This window comes from Martes martes, assembly GCF_963455335.1.
Source record: "Martes martes genome assembly, chromosome: 1".
Taxonomy (NCBI): domain Eukaryota; kingdom Metazoa; phylum Chordata; class Mammalia; order Carnivora; family Mustelidae; genus Martes; species Martes martes.
The window spans coordinates 120,702,738-120,724,160 of NC_137888.1; the positions used below are offsets into that span (position 1 = coordinate 120,702,738).

At 37.5% G+C, this 21,423-nt stretch overlaps 2 protein-coding genes across 3 annotated transcripts in view; both read right to left on the reverse strand.

The window, feature by feature from the left end:
• Nucleotides 1–2,366: 2,366 nt before the first annotated feature.
• On the reverse strand, nt 2,367–3,395 carry LOC308354048 (prostaglandin reductase 1-like; the record flags this gene model as incomplete). The annotated part of the gene is given in 2 exon segments (XM_080821265.1): nt 2,367–2,766; nt 2,768–3,395. Coding segments are annotated over 2 exon segments (987 nt in total). The 5' UTR covers nt 3,355–3,395.
• A 4,193-nt stretch (nt 3,396–7,588) lies between these two features.
• Nucleotides 7,589–21,423, reverse strand: part of SLC15A2 (solute carrier family 15 member 2) — a gene marked incomplete at both ends in the record, with an annotated part of 31,893 nt that continues 18,058 nt past the window's right edge. For both annotated transcript variants that reach the window (XM_080817448.1, XM_080817449.1), the window contains 11 exons: nt 7,589–7,765; nt 8,107–8,211; nt 8,813–8,959; nt 14,298–14,394; nt 14,864–14,974; nt 16,498–16,544; nt 16,700–16,864; nt 18,012–18,146; nt 18,701–18,782; nt 20,036–20,124; nt 20,845–20,877. In XM_080817448.1, the coding sequence (XP_080673574.1) occupies nt 7,589–7,765; nt 8,107–8,211; nt 8,813–8,959; nt 14,298–14,394; nt 14,864–14,974; nt 16,498–16,544; nt 16,700–16,864; nt 18,012–18,146; nt 18,701–18,782; nt 20,036–20,124; nt 20,845–20,877 (1,188 nt within the window). The remainder of the gene's footprint in view (nt 7,766–8,106; nt 8,212–8,812; nt 8,960–14,297; nt 14,395–14,863; nt 14,975–16,497; nt 16,545–16,699; nt 16,865–18,011; nt 18,147–18,700; nt 18,783–20,035; nt 20,125–20,844; nt 20,878–21,423) is intronic.

Sequence of the window (21,423 nt, forward strand, 5' to 3'; positions counted from 1 at the left end):
GGGGCGCCTGGGTGGCTCAGTGGGTTAAGGCCTCTGCCTTTGGCTCAGGTCATGATCCCAGGTCCTGGGATCCAGCCCCGCATTGGGCTCTCTGCTCAGCATGGAGCCTGCTTCCTCCTCTCTCTCTGCTTCTCTGCCTGCTTGTGATCTCTGTCTGTCAAATAAATAAATAAAATCTTAAAAAAAAAAAAAAAAGAATTAAGAGTCCAGAAATAAATCTTTACATTTATGGTAAATTGATTTTTTACAAAGCTTTTTAGGCAATTCTGTGAGGGAAGGATTGTCTTTTCTACAAATGATGCTAGGTCATTTAGATAGCCACATGTAAAAAGATGGATTTAGAACCCTCATACATATGTAAATAATTAATTCAAAATGCATAATAGTCTAAATGTAAGAGTTAAAACTGTAAAACATTTAGAGAAAAAGAGAGAAGAAAACCTTTATGTCCTTGGATTAAGTAAAGAGTTCTTAGTATGACACCAATAGCATAATCCTTAAAAGAAAATAATTATAAATTGGACTTCATCAAAATTTAAGTTTTGTACTTCAAAAGACACCATTAAGGAAATAGAAATACAAACCACAAACTTAGAGAATATATTCACAAATCCTTGATAAAAATACTTATAACCATAATCTATAAAGAAATCTTACAACTAAATAAGACAAATGACAAAATTTTTTAAAATAGACAAGGTTTGAATAGAGATTTCACAAAGGAAAACATAAAAATGGTTAATGAGCACAAGAAAAGATGTTCTAAATAATATTACCATCATTACTATCATAATAATACTATCACTACAAATTAAAACCACAGTGAGACACCACTTCATACCCACTAGAATGACAATAAGGAAAGAGACAGACAATAATAAGTGGTAGCATAAATGTGGAAAAATGGAAACCTTCATAGTTGCTGATGGAAATGTGAAATGATGTGGCTGCTTTAAAGACTTTTGGCAATTAAAAATGCATATTAAACATAAATTTACCATACAACCCAGAAATTCCACTCCATTATTACCCAAGAGAATTTATCTACATAAAAATATATATAAATGTTCATAGAAGCCTTATTTATAATAACAAAAAAAGTAGAAAAAATCCAGATTTCCATCAACTGGTGAACAGATGAACAAAATGTGGTATAGCTATACAAAGGAATTCTATTCAGTAATAAAGAAAAACAAAACACTGATGAATACTACAACATGGATGAACTTCAAAAATGTTATGTTAAGTGAAAGAAGCCAGATACAAAAGACCACATATCATATTATTCCCATTTATATGAAATGCCAGAAAAGGCAAATCTGTACAGACAGTAAGTAAGTTAGTGGTTGCCTAGGACTGGGGTTGGAACAGGAATTGACTGCAAATGGACAGGAGGTTTCTTCCTGGGGTGACGGAAATGTTCTAAAATTGGATTGTGGTGATGGTTGCACAATTTTGTAAACTTACTAAAAATCATGAAATTGTATGCTTATAATGCGTGAATTCTATGATATATACCATATCTTAATAAAAATCTTAACTACAGTAGGTCAAACGTCATTACAAAATGTGTTTTCTGATATACAATGAGTGATAGAAATCCTTTTAAAATGTGTTCATATGAATGATAATTTTAATTTAAAAATTTTTTCTTTTCTAACAGAAAAAGGGAAATTGAAACAAAACTGGAAGAATTGTTAAACTTCAAATATTTCATTTGAAGAGATTTTATTTTTGAAAAGAGCCCTCCTGGATTTTGAAAAAAGACAAAGGAAAATGTTGAGCAGTTGGAAATCATTGTGCTTTAAAACCCCAGGTTTTGAAAGCCCTATCAGATTATGGAAAAAGACAAAGGAAAATGTTGAGTAGTTGGAGTCATTGTGCTTTAAAACCCCAGGTTTCAAATGCTAACCACTCTCACATTCCCTGTAATCTCTGCTCACCTCTTGATTTAGTTTTGTTGTCAAAGTAAACAAAGTTCCCAGTTATATTTATTTTTAAAAACCCAAAGAAGATAAAATTTTTATTCAAAGTTATTTTTCAACTTCTACAAAAAGGATACAAAGATACAGGCATCTTAAAAATCAAAACCAGCTCTGGTCTCAATTCTGTTGAGTAAAATGTTATGCTTCTTGGGGGTAATTTCATGGAGGACAAAGTTCATTTTAAGTTCAGCTACATCAAGACATGAACTAGCCATAAGAGACTCTTTTTTTTTTTTTTTTTTTACCAGTTAAATGTGTTTTATTAGGTAGATCAACCTCATCACAATGACTGTTTCTTAGATAATGAAGGTAATACACATTTTTACTAAATGGTTAAAAAGAAATTAATCATCCAAATGCTAGATTCCATGTGTCATTTTTTCATGCTTTCACTATTGTTTTTCCCAAATTATCTCCTTTCAGCATTCCCATAAATGCAGCTGGCATGTTTTCAAATCCTTCAGTGATGTATTCATGGTATTGGATTTTACCCTCCAGGACCCACTGCAGCAAGTCTTTCAGAGCCTTCTGGCGGACCTCTCCTTGCCAGCGGGTGACGATGAACCCTTCCATGCGGAGCTCCTGATAGATAACATTCTCTGGGGGTGGGCCTGGGGGAAGCGGGCGAGTACTATTGTACGTAGAGATGGCCCCACATATAGCAATTCTTCCAAATTTCTTCATCTGGGGAATAACAATGTTTGAAAACTCTCCACCTACATTATCAAAATAACAATCATAACCATCAGGAGAGGCTTTTTTCAAAGTTTCTTCTAAAGACTACTGTTTTGTAGTTAAAGGCAACATCATACCCAAGCTTTTTAAGGTAGGCAACCTTTTCATCAGACCCTGCTGCTCCAACAACTTTGCAGCCCTTGAGCTTAGCTATCTGCCCCACCACAGAGCCCACTGCTCCTGCTGCTGCATTAACCATCACTGTTTCTCCACCCTTCACACCACAGATGTCAAGTAGGCCAAAGTAGGCTGTTAGCCCTGTCATGCCCACTGTTCCCAGAGCCAAAGACACTGGGATGGTGTCCGGCCACTCTGCGGGTAGCTTTTCCAGATCTTTCCCATCAGAAATAGAGTGCATTGTCCAGCCTGAAAGAGCCACTACCAGAGCTCCCGCTGGGAAGGCTGAGTTTTTACTTTCCACAACTCTGGCCACTTGGTGCCCCATCATCACATCACCCTCCTTCAATTTTTTGGACGCCACTCTCATATAAGGATCCACAGTAAGGAACAAAGCTTCCAGCAGGACCTCTCCATTTTTTAAGGATGGGAGTTCAACTGTCTTCAGCTCGAAGTTGCTGTGAGTAGGACTGCCTTCAAAGTGCTTCTTCAGGGTCCAGCTCTTAGCACGAACCATTCTGAAGTTTCCAAGTCCACGGGTTCCACTACCTAGACAGAGAATGTGGTTGGGGTTGTGCAGCAGGGAGCCCACCGACCGCCATAAGAGACTCTTAATCTCAGGAAACAAACTGAGGGTTGCTGCCGGGGAGGGATAGGGTGACTGGGTTATGGACATTGGGGAGGGTATGTGCTATGGTGAGTGCTGTGAATTGTGCAAGACTGATGAATCACAGACCTGTACGCCTGAAGCAAATAATATATTATATGTTAATAAAAAAAAAAGATATGAACTAGCCAGTCCTTCCCTCCTCACCACCTCTACCTACTGCTCGAGCTCTCCTTCTAATAAATAAATAAAATCTTTAAAAAAAAAGAACCTCAAATTTACATATTTTATTTCTTATAGATGAGATATATTAGTTTGTTTAGATAAATGTATATTTTATCATTTTAACATTTATTTTACAATCATAATTCTCATAATTAGTATTGGTTTTTTATTTAATGCAGGTTCTCCATTCCCAAGTTATTTTTATTCATCTTTTCTTATCAGGACTTCATCATTGCATAGCTTTTGCAGGAGGTTCTCATAAAGGCAATTTTACTTGAGTCTGTTCATGTTTATAAAAGCTGTCAGGCCCCTACAATTTCAACCACATCTTGGTATAATTTTTTCTTTAGAATACTGTAGCAGTTGCCCCATTATCATTTGGTATTGAATTCTGATGTGGAAAAGACTGAAGATGGTCTGTGGGAATATTTTTTCTCTTCTCTGTAGATCATTGGCTCTTAAAATATGGTCCCAGATCGGTAGCATCAACATCATATGGGAATTTGTTAAAATGCAAATTACCAAACCCCATTTTATGGCTACTGAATTAGGAACTTTGGTATAGAGTCCAGAAATGTTTTTAAAAACCATCCAGATGTTCCTCATGCCTACTAATGTTTGAGAACTATTTCTTTTTTTCTGCCTAGATACTTGAAGATATCTTACCTTGAAATTCAATGACCTACTCCACTAATCCAGGATATTTTAGAATTGAGAGTTCTGTGTCAAAATTTCCTGAATTCCTTTCAGTGTGCACTCTGACTGATCAAGGATACAAAGCAAACAAATTAATCACTTGGCTGGTATGACTGAATGACTATACATCTCAGATTAGTTTTAATTTATGCCTATTGTCCCAGTGTATTTATGACTACAGCCTCCTTTCATTTTCAAGATTGTCCTAGTTTGGATGATAGATTATATGGTCATCCTATTTATGCCCAGTGAGCCCAGTGGCTTGCAACATATCTATGATCAAATGCGGTGTGATCTCTGGGAAAGTTCTGAGAGGAGATTCAGCATAGAGGCCCATAGTTTTGGAGCAAAAAGCTCTTGGCTTGCTATTGGGCTATGGTGGAAACTGAATACTCATTTGACTATGGATCACCGTTGCCCCACATGAATTGAGTGTTTTATCTACCAAGCCATAGAATCAGCCATTTCCAGCAATACTCCTTTATCGTGGGTATATTTGGGAGTGGGCTTGAGCAATTGTAAATTGGATGAGCTGGAGGCTCTTAATCCTGGTGTGTCTATTCCCATTGAGCTGCTATCCTGCTCTCATTCTTGACTTTAGCCACATGCAGTGCTCTTGATGGCCAGAAAAAATCTGAGTCTATTTTGCAGAGGGTTTTGCATGACAGTTGGTGATGACTTCTGCAATGCAGCAGCCCCACCAAGTTTGTGACCCTGCAAAAAAAGAAAGGTAATTCCATCCAGTGGGCAGAACCCTAAGTGTGACATCTCATTGCTCATTTAGTCCAAAGGAAAGCTGGCCTAAGGAGAAGCTCTATAGTAATACATGAATAGAAGGCTAATGATTTGGCAGCACAGTCAGGGACATGAAAGGAACAATATGAGAACTGAGAGTACCTGGGTGGCTCAGTTGGTTAAGTGTCTGCCTTCTGCTCATGTCATGATCCCAGGGTCCTCCTGGACTTTTCAAGGCATCTGCTTCTCCCTCTGACCCTCCCACAATGTGTTCTCTCAACCTCTCACTCACTCTCTCGCTCTCAAATAAATAAATAAAATCTTTAGAGAATTGATAACGAGCTGGTCTGGAGAAAAAGGTATGCGAAGGGATCTCTCAGAATGAATTCAGGGTATTAGAATGTTTGTGTCCTATATAAATGCCCACCAAAGGGCCTTTACTCCATAGATTTTCTTTGCCTAGGTAAACATGATGACCTCCCTATTTCAGCACTAGGGACCCTATAATCAATTATTTAATTCCAAATATTCCTGTGAATCGAACCATTATGACTGTCCCACCAGCACTTCTGTCTACTAAAGTAACCAGCCCAAGTTGTTCTTCTGATAATTTGGCGCTACTTACTAGTCTCTGCCACCCTGAGATGTCATATTCCTTATTGAAATCATAGAACCCATTTCAATATCAGTATTTGCCACCTTTGTCTCTGACCTACAGAAGCCAGCCGCTCTGGTGCTTTTCAAATATTTTGGTACTACCTTCATTAATGCATTTCTCAATGTTATTGTGACTGGCATGTCCTCAGGGCTGGGATGGCTGAGTTGGTAGTACATGAGAGATCCACTCTAACATACTTATCTCCCTAAATCTTTTTTTTTTTTTTCTTTTAAAGATTCATTCATTTACTTCAGAGAGAGAGAGAGAGCATGTGAGTGAGAAGGGGGGAAGGGGCCAATGAAGGAATCTCCAGCAGACTCCTCACTGCCAGGGAGCCTGATGCTGAGCTCGATCCCACGACTCTGAGACCATGACCTAAGCTGAAACCAACTGACAGAGCCACCCAGGCACCCCACTCTCTAAATCTTTTTATTCCTTCTTCTATAGAGGATTTCTGGCATTTCAACTGAGCATAAGCCAGGAATGAATATAATTTTCTGCCTATCAAAAACAAAAAGAGAAAATAATACTAATATTATGCTTTATGTTAATTAACTGGAGGTAAAATAAAAACTTGGAAAAAGAAATTAAATTTATGGTAAAAGTAAAACAGAAAAACTTATCAAAAACAGACCAACTGGGGCACCTGGGTGGCTCAGTGGGTTGAGCCTCTGCCTTCGGGTCAGGTCATGATCTCAGGGTCCTGGGATCGAGCCCCGCATTGGGCTCTCTACTCAGTGGGGCGCCTGCTTCCCCCTCTCTCTCTGCCTGCCTCTCTGCCTACTTGTGATCTCTGTCTGTCAAATACATAAATAAAATCTTAAAAAAAAAAAACAACAGACCAACTACTTTGAGGCTAAAGAGGATAATAATTAAAAAAGGAAGTTGGATTCATAAAAATATTGTTGTTATTAAACATCTGTTATAATAAACAAGAAATGATGTAATAATAAGAAAAAGCTGACCCAACAACACTGAAAATGCATGGTTGGAAAATTATAATTAGTGCCCATATAACTGTCCTTAGAAAGGCATAATTCAGCTGAAACATTGTATGTAGTCCCTATGAAAAATGTGCACTAAAGAAGACTCAACAGAATTTCTACAATTTATACATGTTCTTATTTTCCAGAACTATGCTTACCACATTTAATTTGGTTTCCAAAAATCTATTAGTCTGAAGAAAGGGGGGTTTGGGTTAGTAGATAAAATACTGTAATTATCAGAAAGATGTATTTCTTCTGTGTATTAATAAAATGTCATTTGTTTCCTACCACCTGGACTGAAAAATTTACTATGGTCTTATCAAACCTGGGTAGGTGAGAGGCCAGGCCCTGTACCAGATCGTACCATAAATACCAATTCTTGAGGTCCTGGTGAACAGTGCAGTTATGTTGCTTATGAAGAAACCTGAAATACCATTTCTGTTATTCTGCAGTTTTATCCCTGAATCAATCCCTAAAAATGTGGAGTCATCGGTTCTAAATGGCAAGTAAAGGGATTCCCATATAACTTTACATAATCCCAGAAACTAATTCAATTACACATTTGTGCTTTTAATGGCCATTTAGAGATGCTAGGCCTTCTTCAGGAATACTATACAATGTTTACAGAGTTAAGTAACTGATGGGAAGATAAAGAGTCTCAGGGGACTTGCTCTTTAATGTACTGGAATATCCAGTCCTAGAACTGCCTCTATCATGAGAGAAAAGTGGAGGAGCTCTGCTCAGATATGATGTTACTAACAAGTAGGAGAAAAAAATGCCTTAGGATGGTTGATAACCACGACCAAATCCCAGAACTGGGGTCTGGGAAGAGTCCAGGGAGCCATCAGAGCTTTGTCTTCTTGGTCTCCAGGTTGATCATGTTCCCTTGGGCATAGGGAATCTGCTTATCTGCTGGCTCCTGTAAATCCTCTGGCTTTATAGGAACATAATAGTAGCCCATGATGGAGAAGATCAGGCAGACCACCAGCAGGAGACAGGAAAACAAAATGAATTCAGCCCACTGCAGGAAGAAATAAATATAAGAGAAGAATATGAAGAAACTTTAAATGGATCTTCATAGGATGAGGACTATGGAACAAACTGACTCAGGGTCACCAACATAGGCAGAGGTTTGTTAAAAGAAGAATGGCTTCACTGGCCTCTCCTCATATGGTCTATGGCGGCCATTATTGCTGTTCTTACATGTCCATTCTCCTTGCAAAGTCTGTTTATATCTTAGCCATCTTACACACAGCACTGAGTGAAGAATGTGGGAGGCAAAGGGATGGAGGAAGAGGGAGGAAAGGAACTTGGAGGGGAAATCTTGGGTAAACACAAACTCCTGCTTCATCAGATCCATACCTGTACTAGACCACTGAACTGTGCCACAACAAGCACGATGATATTCCCAACTGCGACCGTCAACAACCAGGCTGCCTGAAGTACAGATTTCATACTAGTGGGAGCCTAAAGAGGACACAGGTTTGTGAGTAAACAATCTCCCCAAACCACCCTATGACTCAAGCATCTATCCAGAAAACTTTTCCCACAAAAGTTTCTAAATTTGAACTCCTCCTCCTCCAACTTTAGCTATCATGTTGATTTAAGGGGTGATAGTAATGTGAACAGTAATAATAAGATGGACCTCTTAATTGAATACTTCAATTCATTATATCACATAATCTTCATTATACCCTAAGAGATCAATTCTATCAGTATTCTTACTTTACACATAAAGAAAAATAGCATTAGAGAGATAATTAACTTGCTCAAGTTTTACACGATAAGTTGTACAATCAAAATTTGAACATGGGTAATTTGACTCCTCAGTCCTTATTCTTAAAGTACCATTTCCTAGATCCCAAACAGCATCAGTTACTATGCTGCACTGTCATGATCCTGGGAGTCAAGATGACTCCCTCTTCAGGGTCATATATAAAAAATCTAAGGCCAAAAAAATATAGAGGTCTTGGCCAGGATCACATACTATTTAAAGCAGTGTTATGATTAAAATTCATCCTTCTCCAAGCAATATATCTGCCTCCACTTTTCACTTGCAAAAACCTACCTGAGAATAGGAAAACTCAAGTCCTGTGACAGAGAACATGACCTCCCCAGCTGTAACCAGGGCGTACTGTGGTAGCTGCCATGCAATGGAGAGTTTGGTGGTAGGCATGTCTTCCATCTTCCAGGCCTGAGGATCCTGACTGGTGCGCTTAGTGAGGAAAAGAAGAAAGGGGTTCATCAGCAGTCTCAAGTAAATATTTCTGATCTACAGCATTCTATGATCTTATACCCATCCCCTCTTTGTATTTTCATCCTTCAAGAGACTCAGCAAATTCTATAAATTTCAGTTTTTTGAAATTCCTTTTGGTAACACCGCACTCACTTACCTGGGTTCAGTCAGTCAGATACCATTATTGACAGAGTCCCTAAATGGCAGAATATTTTGATATTGTTGTTGTTTGGATTTCCACCTTTTGACCTACAGGTATTCTGATCCTGGCCAACATTTTAAATATAAAATGGCATCTGAATTATACAAACACAATGAATTTTCAGAAAGCACATTCTTCTTTTTTTTTTTTTTTAAAGATTTCTTTTATTTATTTGACAGAGAGAAACACAGTGAGAGAGGAAACATAAGCAGGGGGAGTGGGAGAGGGAGAAGCAGGCTTCCTGCTGAGCAGGGAGCCCAATGTGGGGCTGGATTCCAGGATCTGAGCTGAAGGCAGATGCTTAACAACTGAGCTACCCAGACACCACCAGAAAGCTTTATTCTTGAGAAAAGTTTAACTCCTTGTCCAGTTTTCTATGTTAAGTACAAAGTGTTTTGAACATTTTCCATTATTTTACTAAAATTACTTTTATCAAAATGAATTATTTTCTTGGTAAACATTACATTAAAGATTTTGTTGATCAATTTTTAAAAATCTATATCAAATACTGCCTGCTATTTTAAATTCTATTTATTGGTCATCATTTCTGAACTCAAATCTTACACATTTAAATTATGTCAAAAAGGCAGTTTTTCTGCAGAATTTTAGTCAAAAAGTACTCTTTCGGGGTCAATTTTTTTTGTTACTAATCTTACCAAATATACATGACTATTTAATCTTTATTTCTTTGTCTAGAAATACTTTTACTATGCAGGTTTCTAGCTATGGTTGGTTTTATTTTATATAGGTTATATCTACTAATATTTGTTATGAACTGGATAAAAACTCTAAAATTGTATGTATTTCTTAAAGTGAAACCATTATTAGGTAGTAGGTGTAATATCTAAAATATAATATGATTAAAATGACAGTTAAAACATCAAGATCAGGGACGCCTGGGTGGCTCAGTTGGTTAAGCGACTGTCTTCGGCTCCGGTCATGATCCTAGAGTCCCGGGATGGAGTCCCACATCGGGCTTCCTGCTCAGCAGGAAGTCTGCTTCTCCCACTGACCTCTCCCCTCTCATGTTCTCTCTTTCTCTCTCAAATAAATAAACAAAATCTTAAAAAAAAAAATCAAGATCAAAAGTCTTGAAATCAAAAGTCTCTAGTATCCAAATGTCCTTGATTCTCTGAGTCATAGGGCCATTGGTTCAAAATAGTTGATTTATCAGTTGATATTGTGAACAATACACGGGCATATGTTTGCATTTTCTTAGGCTAAGGAAAGACCATGACCTGAGCTTCTAAATCAAGGTCACATACTCAAATAGCCATGGGCAGATAATTAAGTAAATGAAGCAGGCTGAGTGGAAATGATGGGAGCTGTGGTGAAGTGGATAGCACAGGCCCCATCTAAAGTGTAAAGTCAGTACAGCCTCAGCCAACTGACATGGTAATACCTGTTATTAAATCTTCTGATTTTGTTTTTAAGAAATGTTAAGAATCTAGCTTCTTAGGTGAAATCTCCTGAATTTTAAGTATTGTCAATTACTAATGATTATCATTACTTTTGTCAGTAGTGTGCAGGCCAAACAAAGCAGGACTATGGAAAAAACTGGGCCCCCGGGCTCCAATTTATGATCTCTACTCCAAATGATTATTAGATCTGGGCATTCAGAAACAATATATAAGACTTCAATCTTGAGTAGCACACAAAAGACAGAACAAATGATTAGTGGGATAACACCAGGAATACAAGTGTTATGGGTTGCGTTGTGTCTCCTTTAAACTCATATGTTGAAGTCCTAACCCTAACTGAGTCCTAACTGAGAATGTGACCTTATTTGGATATAGAGTTGTTGCAGATATAATTAGTTGTGTTAAAATGGGGGCATTAGGGTGGGCTCTAATCCAATATAACCAGTATCTTGGTAAAAAAAGAAGAAAACTGGACACAGATAAGCATATAAGAAGAATTCCATATGAAGATGAATGCAGAGATTGGGGTGATTCTTCTACATATCAAGGAATACCAAATGTTACCAGAAGACCACTAGAAGTAAGGGAAAAGCATGGGAAATATTCTTCTTCACAGCCCTCAGAAGGACCAACACATTGGTCTTGGACTCCTTGCTTTCATGACTGTAAAACAATAAACTCCTATTTTTAAGCCACTCTACTTGTGGAACCTGGTTACAGCAGCCCTGGAAAACTATCACTAGGTTGTTTTATCATCTGGACATTAATTAAGGTAATATACCATATCAATAGGATAAAGGACAAAAACCACATAAGTCTCTCAATAGACATAGAACAAGCATTTAACAAAACTCAACCCCCTTTCATGGTAAAAAACAAACAAAAACCTCAACAAACTAAGAATAGAAGGAAACTTAACCTACTAACTGACTATGGGCATTAAGGAGGGCATATGATATAACGAGCACTGGGTGTTATATGCAATTGATGAATAATTGAACTCTACATCTGAAACTAATGATATACTACCTGTTAATTAATTGAATTCAAATAAAGTAAGAAAAAAATAAATGGCATCTATGAAAAACCCACAGCTAACATACATAATGATAAAAAACTGATTACTTTCCCCACCAGGAGAATGTCTGTTCTCACTACTTCTAGTCAACATTATACTGGAGCTTCAAATCCCAGCAATCAGTCAAGAAAAAGAAATAAAAGGCATCCATATTGAAAAGGAAGAAGTAAAGCTATCTCTATATAGATGACATAGTCTTGTATGTAAAAATCTCTAAGGGATCCACTAGAAAAACTATTAAAACTAATAAATGAATTCAGTAAGGTTGCAGGATAAAAGATCAACATACAAAATCAATTGGTTTTTCTACAGGCTTGCAGTGAACAATCTGAAATTGAAATTAGAAGAGTAACTCCATTAACAACAATATCATGGGGCACCTGGGTGGCTCAGTTGGTTAAGTGCTCAACTCTCAATTTCGGCTCAGGTCATGATCTCAAGGTTGTGATATCCAGCCCCAAGTACAGCTCTGCATTGGGCTGGGCATGGAGCCTGTTTAAGATTCTTTCTCTCTCTCTTTCTTTCCCTGCCCTCCCAACTGCTCTCTCTCTCTCTAAAACCAAAACAAACAAAACCCTCAATAGCATCATAAAGAATAAATACTTACAAATATCCTTATGCCCCTCCCACTGCTCTCTCTCTCTAAAACAAAAACAACCAAGAAAATCCCAATAGCATCATAAAGAGTAAAATGCTTATGAATAAATTTAACAAAGTAAATGTAAAACCTATACTCTAAAAAATACACTGTTGAAAAAGTTAGATGTTAAGGAAGATCTGAAAAAATGGAAAGAGATCTCATGTTCACTGATCAGAAGACTTAATATTGTTAAGATAGCAATATTCCTCAAAATCACCTACAGATTAAATGCAATCCCCATCCAAATCCCAGCTAGCTTCTGATTCTAAACTGATCCAAAAATTTATATGGAAATCCCTGAGAGGCCCAGAATAGCCAAACTAATCTTGAAAATGAAGTATAAAGTTGGATGACCTATACTTTCTGATTTTAAAATTTTCTACAAAGTAACAACAATCGAAACAGTGTGGTACTGGCACAACTACAAACATATAGATCAATGGAATAGAATTGAGAATCTAGAAATAAGCCCTCACATCTATGGTCAACTGATTTTTGACAAGAGTACCGAGGCCATTTAATGGGAGAAGAATAGTATTTTCAATAAATTGTGCTGGGACAACTGAATATTCACATATAAAGGAATAAAGTTAATCTCCTAATTCTCACCATATGCAAAAATTAACTCGAAATGGATTAAGGATCTAAATATAAGAGCTAAAACTATAAAGCTCTTAGAAGAAAACATAGGCAGGGGTCCCTGGGTGGCTCAGTGGGTTGGGCCTCTGCCTTCAGCTCAGATCATGATCTCAGGGTCCTGGGATCGAGTTCCGCATTGGACTCTCTGTTCGGCGGGGAGCCTGCTTCCTCTTCTCTCTCTGCCTGCCTCTCTGCCTACTTGTGAGCTCTCTCTGTCAAATAAATGAATAAAATCTTTTTTTTTTTTTAAGAAGTAAACATAGGCATAAATCCTCATGACTTTGGATTATGCAATTGTTTCTTTGATACGACTTCAAAAGCATAAGCAACCAAAGAAAAAGAGATAAACTGAACATCATAAAAATTAAAAATGCCTGTGCTTCAATGGACAACATCAAGAAAGTTAAAAAACATATTGAACAGGGAAATATTTTTAAATCATATATTTGATAACAGACGTATCTAAAATATATAAAAAATGCTTACAACTCAATAATTAATAACCCAATTAGAAATTTGACAAAGGATCTGAATAGGCATTTCTCCAAAGCAGATATGCAAATCTCCAATAAGCACACGAAAAGATGCTCAACAACAGGAGCCATTAAGAAAATACATATCAAAACCACAATGAGCTACCATTTCATACCTACTATAGCCTACTAGGATGGCTATAAAAAAAAACCAAAAACGGAAAAACAAATATTGGTGAAGATGTGGAAAAATTGCAACCCTCATACACTATTGGTGGGAATGTAAAATGGAATTCATTTTGGAAAAGTTCCCAGTGGTTCCTCAAATGTTTAAACATAGAACTACTATGTGACCCAGCAATTCCACTCCCAGATATATACCCAAGAGATGTGAAAATGTATGGCCACACAAAAAGTTGTACATGATGTTCCTAACAACATTATTTATAATAGTGAAAAGGTAGGAAAAACCCAAATGTCCATTAACTGATGAATTGACAAATAAAATATGTTACATCTATACAGTGGAATATTATTTGGTAATAACAAGAAATGAAGCACTGATACATGTCTCAATATGAATGAACCCTGAAAAATATGCCAAATGAAAGAATCCAGACACAAAGGGCCACATATTATATCATTCTGTATTTCTATTATATGCGTGCTACCAACGTTATCTCTTTTAACATCCCTTCTAGAGACCTTAGTAGGTTTGCTAAAGTCATGATAGAACCTATCACTTTATACTAGAAATAAGTATGTGATCGCAGGATAAATTCAGATCCAGACATAGACATATATATACAAATACAGATAAAATTATATGGAAGGAGAGAGTAGGGGTGGCCATGAGCTACTTACATTAATAATAACAAACAGATAAGCTGCACCAGGGTCTAGTAGACCCATATTCAGTGAAAAGTTCTTATCTTCTGTTCTACAATGCACCACAGGGTATCTGCAACAGGACAATTTTAGTTAAAACAAACACCACAGCCTAGAAAAGCACTCCCATCTCCAGGGAAAGACTGATCTCATCTCTCTACTCAGGGTGAGTCAAGTAGAAAAGCCACCATTTCCTTTGAAGGCAAGTCTCTAGGAGTAAAATATTTCTATGCCAGGTTTTTCAGCCACTGTTCTGAGCTCTTCATTCCTACCAGGTACCTTTTTTTTTTTAAACTTTACACCTAAATAAAGAAAGCACAAACATCTTCTTTTGTGGATTTCAGGCCCTAAGTTTTCTCACTGAATTCTTGTGAATTTTTCTCCTCCAAGTCTTATGAATTAGTGGAACAGTGTAAAACAGTGAACCTGAGTATACTCAAAATTAGCTGAGATATACCTAATCCCCTTACCTATATGCAAAGAAATCATTTAAAAAACAGCTGCTGATAAAAATAAAATGTCCACAAGGGTAATGCTCTTACTCTCCACTTTGTACAGTTGTGTAAGCAGACACACCATAGTCTTCACCAACAGTGAGGGAGATATCTGTACCCAGGGAGATGTTGACCTCTCTACGTAAAGTATTAACAAACCTAAGGGTAGAAACATTGTTACACATTAGACAAACCCTCACAAACAGGGACACCTGTTTACCACTATGTCCCCAGTGCCTAGAACAGTTTTTGGCACACAAAAGGCCCATGTTATATATTATTAGGTGGATAAATAAATGAACTCCCATGTAAGGAATAATCAATAGTCTTAGTTATCCTTAACTTTATCTTTCCTGAGGTATTAGTTTTCCATCTGTCACACTCTCACATCATCTCTAGCTGGGATGGACACAATCATGATCACCTATGGCAGTCTGAGTTGCCTCACTAATCCAGTTTAGGCACATCCAATTTCTTTCCCTCTTATAATGGTGGGATTCATCAGTTGAGACTCCACTAAGAAAAATTAGTGGATATATGTACACTAGAATATATATATATTCCAGTATTTATGTAAAACTGATACTGTATCTTCTTACAAATGAAGTCTGATTTGACTATACAAAACTCAGACTCCCACACATTAGTAGGTTGAGTTTTCATTTTGGAATCTGCAGACAATCCTGGACCCTTCCAGAAAGATCTTTTTAGAGTCCTGAACCTGGATTCCTAAACTGTTTCCTCAGTATGGGTTTTGGTATCTTGAAAGCTTTTATACTAATCTCTGGCCCACCAGGTAAGAAGGGCAGTTTCCTCTAGAACCCTTGTGTTGACTCCTGCACTGATCTAGAAATTTCCTTTTACCCCTTCTGGAGGTTCCTATGGCTCTCTCACCTAGGGAAGTCCTATCCTCACTATCATCTTACTTATTTTGAGTTACTTTTTATAAAGCATATTCAAAAGGAAATTATTATGACTGTTCCACCCTTCAGCAAAGTTCAGACATTTCATTACAAGTTCTCCTCTAAAGTGCTAGTTTCAACAGCAGCCACCTCATCTTGATGGACATAGGCATGTGCATCTGTCTATTTCATGCCTGATTTCCTGTTACAGAGAGCAGGTGACCTCTTGGGTACTCCATTTCTGTAGCTTTCATTGGCTGTCTGACATGACTTTGGGGCTTATCTGGATTCAAAAACAAGTCTTTTGACTCCAAAGGTATTACCTTTACTCCACCGTGGTGCCTCTACAGGCTTATAATAAAACTATACTTTGCTTTAAAAATATAGTAACAATAAGAGATATTCAACTACCAACCATGAAGAGAGGATTATTTGCTCACTCCTGAATTTTTTCCCGGTGATCACAGAGATAAAAGTACTTAATTATTTTCCTGAGAGCAAAATAAGTGGATAAAATTCAACAGAAAGGGATGTATGCACCAGAGCACAGGGGGCACATACAGATACAAGGTCATTTTTTTAATACCACAAGGGAAAGCAAGCTTATCTGCCTCTTATTGTTCTGGAAGATGCCTTTAAGACCAATACCCTTGATATTATAGGAGAGAGAATCCATGTACAAGACAAGTAAAATGTGAGGCTGCTTTATCTGAAGCCCCACAGATCAGAAGAGACCAAGAGTCAACACAGAGGGACCTTGGGTCTCCTTGACAACCAAACCTTACAGCTGTCATCCCATTGGTTGTTTTGTTTTCTTCAACCTTCACCTATAATAGAGGAAAGTAAAAATCAGTTATAGCTGACAACAAGGAACTGATAATTAGAAAATCTAATTGTAAGTCTTATCTTTGGTAAGGTATTGATGAGCTGGTTAAAATACACTCTGATAACAATTTGGAACCTAAGCTACTCCTCAACTTACCATCATGCTGGAAATGTTTTTTCCATCTTCTAGAATGATCAGACTGTACCGGTTTTTCTCTTCCATAGAATGCTTAGTGTAGACAGACAGATTGTGATATTTTACGTAGAAGTGGAAATCCTGGCTTTTTGTCTTTAGGTGGAACTGGGCATAGTGTGGCATCTTCTGTAGAAAAAAGAAACTGTCACATTCACTTTCTACCCTATCGTAGGCATCACTATCTCATAACATCCCAGGGTGGGTGAGCTCATCAAATACTTTCAACTTTGCCCTTTAACCTAGTAATTCTCTTTAGGAAAATGCCATATGAGAGTAATTAGAGACATGCATAAGGATTTACGAGTAAGGATGTTCTTTGTAGAATTATGTATATTAATAATACATCTTAAATGCCTATAAGGAAATACTTCAATAAACTATGATATATCTATAAAATGGAATATCATGTGTCCATTAAAATCATATTCTCAAATTATCTAAGGATACAGAAGGATACTTATGACACGATTAATGTTAATAAAAAAATCAAAGTTCAATACTATAGAGTTTGACTACCTTTTAGAAATTAGTTTATTTGTGTATACCAATATGCTGATTGATCATCTCTGGGTGATGCAATTATAGGTGGTTTTTATGTCTTTCTCTATACCCTCCAGTTTTCAATAATAGATGTATATAAATTTCATTATTAAAAGTAATATTTTAAAATAAAAATTTCAGAGGCATCTGGGTGGTGTAATCGGTTAAGCAACTGATTCTTGCTTTCAGCTCAGGTTGTGACCTTAGGGCTGTGAGATTGAGCCCCACATCAGGGTCTGAACTTGGCATGGAGTCTGCTTGAGATTCTCTCTCCCTCTCCCTATGCCCCTCTCACTTGTGCTCTTGCTCTCTAAAATAAATAATAAATCTTAAAAAAATACAAATATTTCAGAATATGTACAGTAGTAATGGTGAAAATATGCAAGCCAAATCTTCCAGAGGATGTGATATTAGGAGGCAGTTTGAAATAACAGTACAAATTACAACCTACCGAGACCTTACAATGTCCCTGACACTGTGCTAAGTGCTTCACATATAATACTTATCCTTACAACAGCTCATGGCATAAATTATTGCCATTTTATAGGTGCTGAAACTGAGGTTTAGAGATAAAATAACTTGTTCAGGGTCTTACAGCTAGGGAATGGCAGAACCAGGAATTGGACTGGGGACAGTTTGCCTCTACAAGTGCGTGCTTCTAACTACTATATTATGCTGTCACCTTGTTGCATAATCTGAATGTGTTTCTAATTTATTCAAGTCCATATCTTACCTGAAAGGATTTAATGGACTCTTCCAACAGAGTATTGTTTTCATCGCCCAGTACTGTCACCTTCACCTCACCATCCGCCAGATTCAAGGCTTGCAGGAAAATCTTTTGGGGACCGGGCTGCGGTGGGGTCATTCTCTTAGGACAGAGAACACGGGTCAGAATTACCAACAACCCTTGGAGGTAGTTCTCAGTCCTACCTCTGACATCCTAGTCCATCCAGTCAGGAGGATGCAGTTTTCTCCCTCTGGAGGGCATTTGGCTTAGAAAACTCTGAAGGCAGTTTGGAGGGGAGAAACACCAGCTCAGTGCAGCAAGCACTGATGCTACATGACAAACTCCATGCTTTTTGACTCAGTTATGACCTCATGTATCATTCCCCAGTAATGGCTATTTGATCTGCCAATTCAAAAGCCTGTCTTCTCAAAGAGAAGAGAAGATAGCTTGGATATTAGTGTTTGGGAATTCCTTGACAGTATACTCTGAATCACTCAGGTGGGAGGTGGGCCTTGTTTTGCATTGCTCTTCTACCCATATCTACTCATTTACCACAGATAGTTATGATGCATCTTCTCCAAAACAGGTTCTGTGCTAGGTCCCGGGCAATCAGGATTGAACAAGTCAGAAGAGTGAACAACGATATGTTTGACTCAGTTTGATTCCTCATGGAGCTTAAGATTTATTGAACTCACATCAATTTTTATCTCCACAGCTGCTGCAACTGCAAATGCCAGGCTTGCTAGGATCATACCAACAGCCATTTTCCTAAGCGATCTGCAGAAGGAAGGGATAGACAATTACATGGAAACTTTAGACTCAAAAGGCTAAAATTGAAACCCTCTAAGCCTACCATTAAAGACCTTTCCTGATTTGGTCTCAGCAACTTCTCCCCTTCACACAGCTTTCTTCCTCTACTCATCACACTGAATAGTTTTCTATTCAACCCATTTCCTCACCTCAACTTTTGTTTATGATGGTCTTTCTATCCATTATGTCATCATACCAAAAAATAATAGTAATGCAGCCAAACTTATTGGACATTTACCATATGCCAAGCACAATACATTATTATCCCATTTTCTTTTCCTCTACAAGTCTTTCTTGACTCTTTCATTAAGAAGGACTCTCTTTTTTCTCCATAACTCCCTGACACTTTGCTTCCCTTCTTACTGAAATTAATATATTTCACGTTGGGTAATAATTATCCTTGCATGTGTTCTACCTCCCTTACTAAACAGGGAACTCTTTCAGCATTCATTTGTGCTGTTATATTTGCATGGCATTCATGCTAAACTTAGTAATATCTGCTCAACTCATGAGTAAATGACAAAAGGCCATTTGAATATTGTAATGTGGTCATCAAAAAGAAATTGCTATTAAATCAGGAATTAGAGGATACTTGAAACCCTCCTCTGTCAAATTTACAAAAAATAGCACTTCTTTTTAAGTTTTTATTTATATTCCAGTTAGTTAACATAGTGTAATATTAGTTTCAGGTGTATACTGAATCATATTATAGTGAATCACGTTATAGTGACTCAACAGTTCCATACGACATCTGGTGCTTCTATTTAGAATGGGAGAAAAGCAGTAATTAGGGACAACCTATTTCTGCTCTTACCAGGTCCCTGCTTTGTTTCATATGGACAATAAAAGATTTAAAGGGATTAATTATCATCACAGGATTTAGACTTCTTTGAAGAGGCAACATTCAAGAACAAAGCAACAAGTTGCTTTAGGAGCCTATTCTCACATAATTTGACTTTCTGTGAAACTTAGATCTACCCCTTCAACATCATGCAGTTAAGTGTGCAGGAATGGCCTGGACTCTATATAATGAAAATTAGCCAGATCTAATTCCCATTCTCCAGTACCAATAGGCATTTAGTTTAACTTAGGTACACAGAAACAGAAAAATGATATGCCAAAACAAATCATACTAAGTAGAAAGTACTGACATTGAATCTTTTTTTAAGCTGAGCAAATATCAAGTCAGTCTGAGCAATAAAGGCATTGTGAGCACTTACGAGAAATTAATTCCACATTTGGAAACCAGACGATAAATGACAAGGTCAAACAATGGGATGAAGATAAGAACCAGGAGGGGATTTAGTACCTGTAATACCATGGTAAAAAGGATAGTTACAAAGTATTCTTCTGTCTTGAGTGTAAGCATGTGTTCTCATTTGCTTGTGTGCACTCTCCCTAACATCCAAACATACTTTCATCATACTAAGTACAGAATGATTCCACATCTCTCAGTCCTGTTATAACAAGGACTCTAATTTCTCCTGCATAGCACCTCAGCTTCTAAACATCCTACAGAATCAGTTTCACTCTGAACCTGTTTTTCTGTCAATCAGTTAGATTTCTTCCCTCTCATTTTCACTTATCTTCTCCTGTTCCACAACTGAAGGGAAAATGTCATGGAGAAAAGAAGAGAAGGAAGACTTGGGGATTAAACAAGGGTTAAAAAAAGAAATGGGAGTCACCGGTAAACTGAGATTCTGACTTTGTTACTCGTACAACAATGTTTTATACTTTCTCGGACAGTATTTCCAAGGTACTACCTTAACAGGGAAAAAAAATCCAATGCTTATACGTCTCCTGTGAGCTCAAAATTCACCCTCCTTGGAGCTGGGTGGGAGCTGCTTACTTAAAAGAGGATGTGAAAGAGAAGTGTGAGGCTTAAGGAGAGTATTTTCATCCTTATCCTTAACCCTCCTCAGAATATAAGGAAACAAATGTCCAGTTACAGTTGGTAATCCCATTACTTCAGATAGAAGTATGGATGAGGAAAGCCATAAATCCCCATGAGTATACAGAAATCTCCTACCTGCATCTGGTCTGGCTGAAGCACAAAAAAACCCTGAAAAATTATAACAAATTACATTTATACAGTGGCAAAAGACAAGAAAAGCTTAGATCAAAAATACTGTTAATTATCTGCGATGAGGGTGGAGCCTGCTTGAGATTCTCTTTCTCCTTTTCCCTCTGCCCCGCCCCACCACTTGTGTTCTCTCTCTTAAAACAGAAAAAAATTTTAATTAGCAGGTGAGACACAAAAGATAAAATCTACCAGGTCATTGGTTCAGGGCCACATGGTGCTTTTAAGGGTATTTAGGGAAACAGACTGGGAATGGCTTCAGGCTATGTTTACTGAAGGCAGGTAGGCCTAAGGGAGAATATTCTTTTTCTTGCGAGAGAATAGGGTCAGTATGTTTTTGTTAATTTCAGTCACTGCAGTTGTAGGTGGTAATGTGCAGCACAAGACATCATGGTTAGGGTGAAGACTTCCACTAACACATAGTGTTTCCAGAGTTGTTCTAGAGGGGTCAATAACAGAACCACCATAGTGAATCCTGGGCAATAAGAGAAGGGAGGGGCACCTGGGTGGCTCAGTGGGTCAATGCCT